A 10964-nucleotide genomic window follows, 5' to 3' on the forward strand; every position below is an offset into this window, starting at 1 on the left:
TTACAATTCTTAAAATACAGTTCAATTTATTTTTGTAGGATACGAAAATGTGGTTTTCTGTTTGTAAATTTACTTTTGTGTATATGAAATTTGGCCAAAAGAATAATGAAATTAATTACATAAAAATGATTCCGCTTATTTCTATTGTATGTAAAGAATCCAAACAGTACATCTCTCCACAATAGTGTAAAATCTTCATAAATGTGTTCAATTATAAACCTACTGATGTCTTGCCACAGTTTTCTTAAACAACGAACAAGTACTAACAGTAGAAAGAGGGTACCTCACGTGTTTCCGCTTCCGGGTTCTGAATTCAGAACGTCGTGTGAACGCCGCGCTAACTGAAAGTTTGGTCACAGCGGCTTGGATTTATTATGTATTTCAATCTTTTAATATTAATGTTTTAGAATATAACTGATATAAGAGGATATATTTACCTGTTAAGGACGAAATCGTCTGGTTGGTAAGTTGATCTCACCGCACGGGGGAATCAGACTGTTGTAGCTTGCTAGCTAGCTACAAGAGTTCAATGCTATCTAATAGTTGAGACATAGCTAGCTAGCAAGTTAGCAAGTAGTTGAGCCCTAACTAGTTAGCTAACCAACACTGGCAAAAATCTGTGTTGACAGGTGAAATGTGAACAGGCAAGGGAAACAAAAACAGCAAGTGTTTGTTAACTTGGCAAGCAAACTAACCATAACTTTTAGTAGCTAACTTAGCTGGGCAGATACACGTGACGTTGGTCTGTTTGTCAACTCTGCTGTTCACCTATCCATGCCACTAAGGTTAACGTTAGCTACTTGGCTAGCTAAGAAGTTTGTCTGTTTCAGTTTGTTTGTTTACCGACTACCACTGTGTTGTAGACGATGTCTCTTCCTAAACGGGAGGTGGAGGAGCTACGGCCCTGGGTGGAACGGACCGTGAAGAAGGTGCTGGGGTTCTCTGAGCCTACTGTCGTTACTGCGGCCCTGCACTGTGTAGGCAAGGGCCTGGACAAGAGAAAGACCACAGGTGTGTGAGAGGGGGATTATGAGGGCAGTTGGTGTGTGACATGTTACACTGAAATTGTGGCAGAAAAGCTGTGTTGTGTTGTACGCTGTCTATCTGTTTTGTTAGCCTATTTTAAAAGCTGTGTTGTAAACTGTATCTGTTTTGTTAGCCTATTTTAAAAGCTGTGTTGTAAACTGTATCTGTTTTGTTAGCCTATTTTTCCAGAACGTCTGTTTTTTGTGGGTCTGCCTCAAATAGATAACTGTTCAGCAGTCTTTAAATGTTGTATTTGACCCTTGACCCCTAACCTTTGACCCATTAGACCAGCTGCGTCCATTCCTGGATGAGTCTGCCGGTGGGTTCGTGGAGAGACTATTTGAGGCCCTGGAGGAGAGCCGTAATTCCCGTGGGAACAAGGGTGCTGGGGAGAGGAACCGCAAGAGAGACCTGAAGGTAGACCTCACCACACACTGCTGCTGCTGTTGTACCACACGTTCCACGTTAACCTGTAGGTTATAACTAGTAGCTATCTACATGTCTAGACCATGGAGATGGAACACATTAACCTGTATCCTGTAACCAGTAGCTACCTACATGTTTAGACCATGGAGATGGAACACATTGACCTGTAACCAGTAGCTACATACATGTTTAGACCATGGAGATGGAACACATTAACATGTATCCTGTAGCTACAGAAAGTCATTGTCTCAAGGCTTGATCTTTATTATGTTAGTGTCATACATATCTCCCCTGGGAGCAGGAAACAGTGAGTGGATATTCCCCAGGAGGTTGTTTAAATTACTCATTGCATTGGTTAGATTGCTTGGCCGAGCCTGAGGCCATTGCCGCCTACTGATGTTCCCCCAGGATGTGTTTGGTGATGAGGTGGAGGTGGGTGCGAGGCGGGACGTCCCCGAGACAGGAGATGGTGTGCCGGTGAAGAGGAAACGTGTCCCCCGCTTCGAGGAGGTGGAGGAACCAGAGGTCCTACCTGCACCCACCACTGAGAGCCCTGGCATGCTCACTAAGATACAGGTAGCCAGACACACACACACACAGAGAGACTCGCATACACACCGTTTCCCATATGAAACACACATGTACCAAGATCCTGCTTCACATACAGACATGTCACGATCCTTGTGAAATGAATCAGTGTTCATTCCCCCTCTCTCTGTCCTCAGATCAAACAGATGATGGAGGCTGCCACCAGACAGATAGAGGAGAGGAAGAAACAGCTGAGCTTCGTCCCAGTGTCTTCCCAGCAGGTGAGACTAATCTTCCTCCAATCTCTCCCTCTCTTGAAGGATCGGCTGTCTTTTCCCCTCCTTATAAATGAAAAGTGTAGATGTCTGACAGATATTGTGGACTTGTGTTGTTACTGTCTCATCACAATCTCATGTCCCCCTCCAGAGGCTGCCCCTGCCCACTCCCCAGCCAGACCCCCCCTTCGCCTCTCATCTTCTCCCCGCTCCCTCTGCCCCCTCCTCGGGCTCGGCCCAGTCCATCGCTCCCTCCCAGGCAGCTACTTTCATGAACGATGCCATCGAGAAGGCTAGGAAGGCTGCAGAACTGCAGGCCCGCATCCAGTCGCAGTTAGCCATGAAGCCTGGTATACTGGGAGCCATTGGGAACACTGGAGGACCTCATAACCTAGTGGCGCTGGCTAACCTACACGCCATGGGGATAGCACCACCGTGAGTATAGCATACACCACAGACCCAACTTTAGACACTTCCACAAATGCATGTCATACTACAGGGAGGCTTAACACATGTATGTCATCTGAGTTTGTGTGTGTTGGGTGTAGGAAGGTGGCGGAGGCCCGTGAGTCAAACAAGCCGGCCCCTCTGATTCTGGATGATATGGGTCGGACTGTGGATGCCAGCGGCAACGAGGTGGAGCTAACACACCGCATGCCCACCCTCAAAGGTACAACACTCTCCTCTACTGTCACAATCAGCATGTTCTATTCCCGATCTTCAGTCACCTGTCTGACTGTTCATTCATCTCCTCTCCATCCACAGCTAATATCTGACTGTGTTCATTCATCTCCTCTCCATCCACAGCTAATATGACTCTCCATCCACAGCTAATATCTGACTGTGTTCATTCATCTCCTCTCCATCCACAGCTAATATCCGTGCGGTGAAGAGGGAGCAGTTCCGTCAGCAGTTGAAGGAGAAGCCTGGCGAGGACCTGGAGTCCACTATCTACTTTGACGGGCGGGTTAACATAGCACCCGCCCAGCGAGCCAAGAAGGGCTTCAAGTTCCATGAGCAGGGACGCTTTGAGAAGATCGCCCAGAGGATCAGAACTAAGGTACCAAATCTGCCCCTGACCCGTCACCTTCCACCTCTCACCATAGCCTTTAATTATTTTGAAAGCGTTTCACAACAATTGATCAATACACAGAGAGGAAAAAACTATTTGTGGAGTGTAACATTAACCTCTCTAGGGTAGGTGGGACGCTAGCGTCCCACCTGGCCAACATCCAGTGAGATTGCAGAGCTCCAAATTCAAATACAGAAATACTCATTATAAAAATTCAGAAAAGATACAATCACTTACCTTTGATCTTCATAGGTTTGCACTCAAAGACATTCATTTATTCAATAAATGTTCCTTTTGTTCGCTAGCATCCCACCTGGCCAACATCCTGTGAGATTGCAGAGCTCCAAATTCAAATACAGAAATACTCATTATAAAAATTCAGAAAAGATACAATCACTTTGATGATCTTCTTATGTTTGCACTCGAAGACATTAATTTATACAATAAATGTTCCTTTTGTTCGATAAAGTCTCTCTTTATATCCAAAAACCTCAGTTTTCTTCAGTAATCCACAGGCTCAAACGCAGTCACAACAGGCAGACAAAAATATCCAAATTGTATCCTTAAAGTTCATAGAAACATGTCAAACAATGTTTATATTCAATCCTCAGGTTGTTTTTAGCCTAAATAATCAATAATATTTAAACCGGACAATAACGTTGTCAATATAAAAGGTAAACAAGAAAGGCACTCTCGGTCGCATGCATGAAAAAGCTCTGTGACACGGCAGGGTCCACTCATTCAGACTGCTCTTACTCCCTCATTTTTCAGAATACAAGCCTGAAAGAATTTCTAAAGACGGTTGACATCTAGTGGAAGGCATAGGAACTGCAATTTGACTCCTAAGTCAATGGGTACTGTAATGGCATTGAACAGAAAACTACAAAAAAAAAAATCCTATTCTGAATTTTTCTCCGGTTTTCGCCTGCCAAATCAGTTCTGTTATACTTGCAGACATTATTTTAAGATTTGGAAACTTGAGTGCTTTCTATCCAGATCTACTAATTATATGCATATCCCATCTTCTGGGCTTGAGTAGAAGGCAGTTTAATTTGGGCATGCTTTTCATCCAAAATTCCAAATGCTGCCCCCTACCCTAGAGAAGTTAACTGCAAAATGGAAATTAAACAACCAAAACCACCTCTGTCCTGTCCAGGCCCAGTTGGAGAAGCTGCAGACAGAGATCGCCCAGGCAGCCAAGAAGACTGGGATCCAGGCCTCCACCAAGCTGGCCCTCTTTGCCCCCAAGAAGATGCTGGGGGATGGGCAGGTGCCCATCATTGAGTGGTGGGACTCGTACATCCTCCCCTCCAACATTGACCTGTGAGTCTTTACACATTTAATCCCCACTTTACTAGCTCAATATAGTCATCCTAACACCTATATCCTCTCCACTGTTTTACAGATTTCTTGTTGTGCTGATCACATCTCTTCTCTCTCAGATCCACAGAGACCAATTTTGTGGCGATGGAGTTGTTTGGCGTCACAAACCTGGTGGAGCACCCTGCTCAGATCAGCCCCCCAGGTAACCACACACATCCCTTCTTTGATGTTACCTTTATGTCAAGCTCCCAATAAGGGCTCCTGGATATTAGTCAGTGGGTTAGATCCATCTCACCCGGCTGCCTGTGTAGGTGTGTTTTGCATGGGCTGAAAGTTGACTGCTTTCTGTCTGGAACGGGGCTGCCGCCCAGGTGTGACCCAGGGGACCTGTTCAAGGCGAAGGCGAAGTCGGCTCAAAACAAAAGTGACCTATTTAAGCGTGTGGAGTAATGACTAGGATTCTGTTTTCACATGACAAAGGGATTGGTTTTGATAGAAACCCTTTATCTGGCTTCCAGGTGAAAACTAGTTTGAAAATTCAAACATATTTTATGGAAAAGAGATGTCTGTTTCTGAACGATGCCCCATGCCGCCTTGTTGACAACCTGACCGAGAGGGGTAGATTACTGTTCGGTTTGAGAAGGCAGCTCTAAGTGTTGGTCTCCTCTCTCCAGTGGACACAGACAAGCCAGGAGTGACTCTGGGAGTGTATCTGACTAAGAAGGAACAGAAGAAGCTGAGGAGACAGACTCGCAGGGAGGGACAGAAAGAGCTTCAGGAGAAGGTCCGACTGGGGCTCATGCCCCCCCCAGAACCTAAAGGTAGGATAGAGACCAGGGCTGTTGAAGTAATGTTGCTTTTTTTCTCTTAAATGTAAAGTTTTACTGAGTGGTAGTCCCGTTTGAGCCCTGTGTTCCTCTCCTCCCCGTTTCAGTGCATCTCTGACCTTGAGTGTGTTTGTCTCGTCAGTGCGCATCTCTAACCTGATGAGAGTGCTGGGTACGGAGGCAGTACAGGATCCCACTAAGGTAGAGGCCCACGTCAGAGCACAGATGGCCAAGAGACAGAAGTAAGTCAAACCACGACACATTTCTCTCTGTATTGTCCCCTCTTTCTCTTACCCCTCGCTCATCTATTAACCCTTTTCTCTTACCCCTCCCTCATCTATTAACCCTTTTCTCTTACCCCTCCCTCATCTATTAACCCTTTTCTGTTACCCCTCCCTCATCTATTAACCCTTTTCTCTTACCCCTCCCTCGTCTATTAACCCTTTTCTGTTACCCCTCCCTCATCTATTAACCCTTTTCTCTTCGCTCTCTCTCCCCTCTCTTTCTCTTACCCCTCCCTCATTTATTAACCCTTTTCTCTTCGCCCCCCCTTTCTCTTACCCCTCCCTCATCTATTAACCCTTTTCTCTTACCCCTCCTTACCCCTCCCTCATATTAACCCTTTTCTCTTCGCTCTCTCTCCTCTTCTCTTACCCCTCCCTCATCTATTAACCCTTTTCTCTTCGCTCTCTCTCTCTTTTCTATTAACCCTTTTCTTACCCCTCCCTCATCTATTAACCCTTTTCTCTTACCCCTCCCTCTCTCTAACCCTTTTCTCTTACCCCTCCCTCATCTATTAACCCTTTTCTCTTTCCTCTCTCTCCCCCTCTTTCTCTTACCCCTCATCTATTAACCCTTTTCTCTTCGCTCTCTCTCCTCTTCTCTTACCCCTCCCTCATCTATTAACCCTTTTCTCTTCGCTCTCTCTCCTCTTTTTCTTACCCCTCATCTATTAACCCTTTTCTCTTCGCTCTCTCTCCTCTTTTCTCTTACCCCTCATCTATTAACCCTTTTCTCTTTCCTCTCTCTCCCCCCTCTTTCTCTTACCCCTCCCTCATCTATTAACCCTTTTCTCTTTCCTCTCTCTCTCCCCTCTTCTGCCTCCCATCTATCACTGCTCCCATTTCACCCACTTCCTGACTTACCATGTCTGTCCTCTCCCACCATATGACATCTCTCACTACATAACCAGCTGTATGTGTGTTTGTCCTCAGGGCCCATGAGGAGGCCAATGCAGCCCGGAAGCTCACAACCGAGCAGAGAAAAGAGAAGAAGGTGAAGAAGCTGAAAGAGGACCTGAGTCTTGGAGTTCACATCTCAGTCTATAGGTGAGTTAGGGTTTGTCTCTGGATAGCATAAGGTTTTGTGTGCATGTTATAGTCTTTAGGTAAGTCTCTGTGCACAGGTAACTATTTACGGCTTAGTGTGTCCGTGTGCCTTTCCTACTCATTCGTACTTGCTCACTCACCCTCTCGCTTTCCCTCAGGATCCGTAATCTCCACAACCCGGCTAAGAAGTTTAAGGTGGAAGCTAACGCCAACCAGCTGTACCTGACGGGCACCGTGGTGCTACACCGAGACGTCAACATGGTGGTGGTGGAGGGAGGTGAGAGAGGGGTGACTGGAGGGGAGGGGTTGAGAGGAGAGGGACCATATTAGTCTCTTTAAATGGGGTCTACTTTCACTGAGTGAACTATTCAAGTTGCCTTTAATTACCATGAATTACTCATGAAAATCTCATAACATTTCTTATGACTTGTTGCTGTGAATGGGTTCTTCTTTTCCCCAGAGTTAACTACATGACTGAGCATGCATGTACTGTTCTCTCAGGTCCCAAAGCCCAGAAGAAGTTCAAGAGGCTCATGTTGAGCAGAATCAAATGGGAAGAACACAACTCCAAGAGAGATGGTGAGAATGTAATTTATATATTCAGTACCAGTCAAAATGTTGGGCACCTACTCATTCAAGGGTTTTTCTTTTATTTGTATTTTCTACATTGCAATATAATAGTGAAGACGTCACACCTATGAAATAACACATATGGAATAATGTAGTAACCAAAAAAGTGTTAAACAAATCAAAATATATTTTAAGTCTTAGATTCTTCAAAGTAGCCACCCTTTGCCTTGATGACAGCTTTGCACACTCTTGGTATTATCTCAACCAGCTTCATGAGGTATGCTTTTCCAACAGTCTTGAAGGAGTTTCTACTGAGCACTTGTTGCCTGCTTTTCCTTCACTCTGCTGTCCAACTCATCCCAAACCATCTCAATTGTGTTGGTCGGGTGATTGTGGAGGCCAGGTCATTTGATGCACTCCATTACGCTCGTTGGTCAAGTAGCCCTTACACAGCCTGGAGGTGTGTTTTGGGTCATTGTCCTGTTGAACAACAAATGATAGTCCCACTAAGCCCAAACCAGATGGGATGGCTTATGCCTGTAGAATGCGGTGGTAGCCATGCTGTGCCTTGAATTCTAAATGAATCACCAGCAAAGCACCATCATACCACAATCGCCATGCTTCAAGGTGGGAACCACACATGCGGAGATCATCCGTTCACCTACTCTACGTCTCAAAGACACAGCGGTTGGAACCAAAACACTCAAATTTGGACTCCAGACGGCCCAAGAAAGTCTCTTCTTATTGGTGTCCTTTAGGAGTGGTTTCTTTGCAGCAATTTGACCATGAAGGCCTGAATCATGCAGTCTCCTCTGAACAGCTGATGGTGAGATGTGTCTGTTACTTGAACTCTTTGAAGCATTTATTTGGGCTGCAATTTCTGAGGCTGGTAACTAATGAACTTATCCTCTGCAGCAGTCCTCATCAGAGCCAGTTTCATCATAGAGCTTGATGGTTTTTGCGACTGCACTTGAATTGTTTTTCAATTAAATTGAATTGTTTTTCAAAAGTTCTTAATTTCCATATTGACTGGCATTTATGTCTTCAAGTAATGATGGACTTTCGTTTCTCTTTGCTTATTTGAGCTGTTCTTGTCATGACATGGACTTGGTCTTTAGCCATATTTGTTAATCTTCTGTATACCCCCATCAACCTTGTCACAACACAACTGATTGGCTCATAAAATACTAAAAACAGCAACAAATCAATGCCAAGTGATTGTAATTTTTGGAAATCTGTTCCAAAGTATTCCAAACATACAAGATGTATACAGTGGCAAAGTATTTGAACCCTTTGGAAATACCTGGATTTCTGCATAAATTGGTCATAAAATTGGATCTGATCTTCATCTAGGTCACAACAATAGACAAACACAGCTTAAACTAATAACACAAGCAATTTTACGTATTCATGTCTTTATTGAACACACCGTGTAAACATTCACAGTGCAGGGTGGGAAAAGTATGTGAACCCTTGGATTTAATAACTGGTTGACCCTCCTTTGGCAGCAATAACCTCAACCACATGTTTTCTGTAGTTGCGGCTCAGACCTGCACAACGGTCAGGGGGAATTTTGGACCATTCCTCTTTACAAAACTATCAGTTCAGCAATATTCTTGGGATCTATCTCTTTTGTTTGAGGCATGGTTCTTGTGAATAGCAAACTCAAATTGTGAGTCTTTTTTAAAGAAATTCTAGGGCAAGGCAGCTCTAACCAACATCTCTCATCTCATTGATTGGACTCCAGGTTTTTTATTTTACCTTTATTTAACTAGGCAAGTCAGTTAAGAACAAATTATTACTTTCAATGACTGCCTAGGAACAACTGCCTTGTTCAGGGGCAGATTTGTACCTTGTCCGCTTGGGGATTTGAACTTGCTACCTTTTTTCAATTTATGCAGAAATTACAGGTAATTCCAAAGGGTTCACAAACTTTTTCTTGTCACTGTATGTGATTGTATACAAATGTAAGCATGGTTTGAAAATGTTGTAGTTAAATGTTATATCTGTATGGGCTTCTTGAGGTGAATTTGCAAATGATTTGTAATTATGTTCTGACCATCTGCTCAAGAAAAAATGGGCCCACAGCTGAATCTAGTTGATGATCCACACTTTGTCTTATTGTTTATATTACATAATACTTCACTTTTGTTGTGGTTCTGAATCCTTTTCCTTTCTCCTCTGTCTGTCAGATCCAGATGCAGACGATGAGACCAAGAAGAACAACAGATGCAGCCTGGTCTGGGAGGTGAGTGGTTAACCATTACATCTTATTTCACTAATGCTCCAGGAGTGTAATGCATGCTTCATATAATAATCATGTTCATCTTGGACAACTGGCTTCTTTAAAATGGATTGATTGTAAACACAGTATAGACTGATCTAATCTTGTCTTTCTTTTCTTCCCCTGCTGTTTTCTCTCCTGCCTCCATCTGTCCCCTCTCCTCCTCCTCCCAGGGCACGGCTAAGGAGCGTAACTACGGGGAGATGAAGTTTAAGCAGTGTCCTACAGAGAACATGGCTAGAGAACACTTTAAGAAGCACGGAACAGAACACTACTGGGACCTGGCTCTGAGCCAGAGTGTGCTGGAGAGCACTGATGACTGAAGGGAGAGCATCACTAGAAAGCTGAGGAGGCAGAAGGATCCCTTACCACTGACCCAGGGTCCGATAGTTGTTCATCCTCATAATGGTTGGGAGTTATCTGATCCTGGATCAGTGGTGAAGCACATTGTTACCTTGTGCACCAGAGACATGCAAAGGTCAGGGGTGATTCTACCCCTTTACAGATACATTCACAACCCCAACCCAGCCTTGTATGGCTGACTGCCTGCCTGTTGTTGTGTGGTGACTTGACTTAAGACGGAGGGAGACGGATTGGGAGTGAATGAATGAATGAAAGGAAGTGCTGGTTAGAGAACGGTTGAGGGCGTAGATTAGGAGGGATATAAGGTGTGTATAGATATCATTGAGAGAGGTGTACACTGTTCTGCAATCACATTTTGTGGAAGAGTTGATAACATCTTTCTAGCAGTTAGGTTGTCATTCAGGCTGTCAGTTGCTGTGTGTCAGTGTTTAATACTTTGTCTGACATCTCCACTGTGTGAGTGTTCTATAGCTTGCTATTGACTTCTCTACCTGACTACAGTTCCTGAGTAAGCCCAGCTGTGGTCCAAATACAGTTCTGAAATATTACCTCAATGTACTATTCCCAAGCAAATGCCCTGTTTCGAATAAAGAAAAACCAACCTATCAGCATAGAAGTAACTAAAGACTTTGAAACGTAATGAGATCTTACATTAGACTACGTTTTTTGTGTCATGTTTTTGGCCTTTTATTTTTAAAGAAAATTGACAATTGTTTTTTGTGGAATGACCACATTTAGTCAAGTATTGACTGACCCAAAATGTTTTTCATTTCTTTAGAGATGTTTGTTTTGGATAAAATGTCTTCCCCTTATGTTTTGATCCTGTATATGTTGCCAATAAACACATGCAGGACAATACAATACACTTTGTAATGAAAAATGAAAGCTTTATACCGTTGTGCACTTTTTAAATGATTTTCAGCTGCTGCATTGGATTTGTAA

The 10964-nt window shown here is 43.9% G+C and overlaps 1 protein-coding gene across 1 annotated transcript; it reads left to right on the forward strand.

Annotated features, from left to right (window-relative positions):
• Nucleotides 1-295: 295 nt before the first annotated feature.
• On the forward strand, nt 296-10908 carry LOC123998187 (U4/U6 small nuclear ribonucleoprotein Prp3-like). The gene is made up of 17 exons (XM_046303197.1): nt 296-463; nt 864-1011; nt 1313-1443; nt 1861-2028; nt 2178-2261; nt 2407-2690; nt 2804-2925; nt 3128-3315; nt 4484-4650; nt 4770-4852; nt 5325-5471; nt 5620-5719; nt 6692-6805; nt 6964-7082; nt 7307-7384; nt 9568-9623; nt 9833-10908. The coding sequence occupies exons 2-17, from the start codon at nt 867-869 to the stop codon at nt 9980-9982; spliced, it is 2136 nt and encodes a 711-aa protein (XP_046159153.1). The 5' UTR covers nt 296-463; nt 864-866; the 3' UTR covers nt 9983-10908.
• Nucleotides 10909-10964: the final 56 nt, after the last annotated feature.

Source organism: Oncorhynchus gorbuscha, linkage group LG15 (assembly GCF_021184085.1).
Source record: "Oncorhynchus gorbuscha isolate QuinsamMale2020 ecotype Even-year linkage group LG15, OgorEven_v1.0, whole genome shotgun sequence".
NCBI classification, from domain to species: domain Eukaryota; kingdom Metazoa; phylum Chordata; class Actinopteri; order Salmoniformes; family Salmonidae; genus Oncorhynchus; species Oncorhynchus gorbuscha.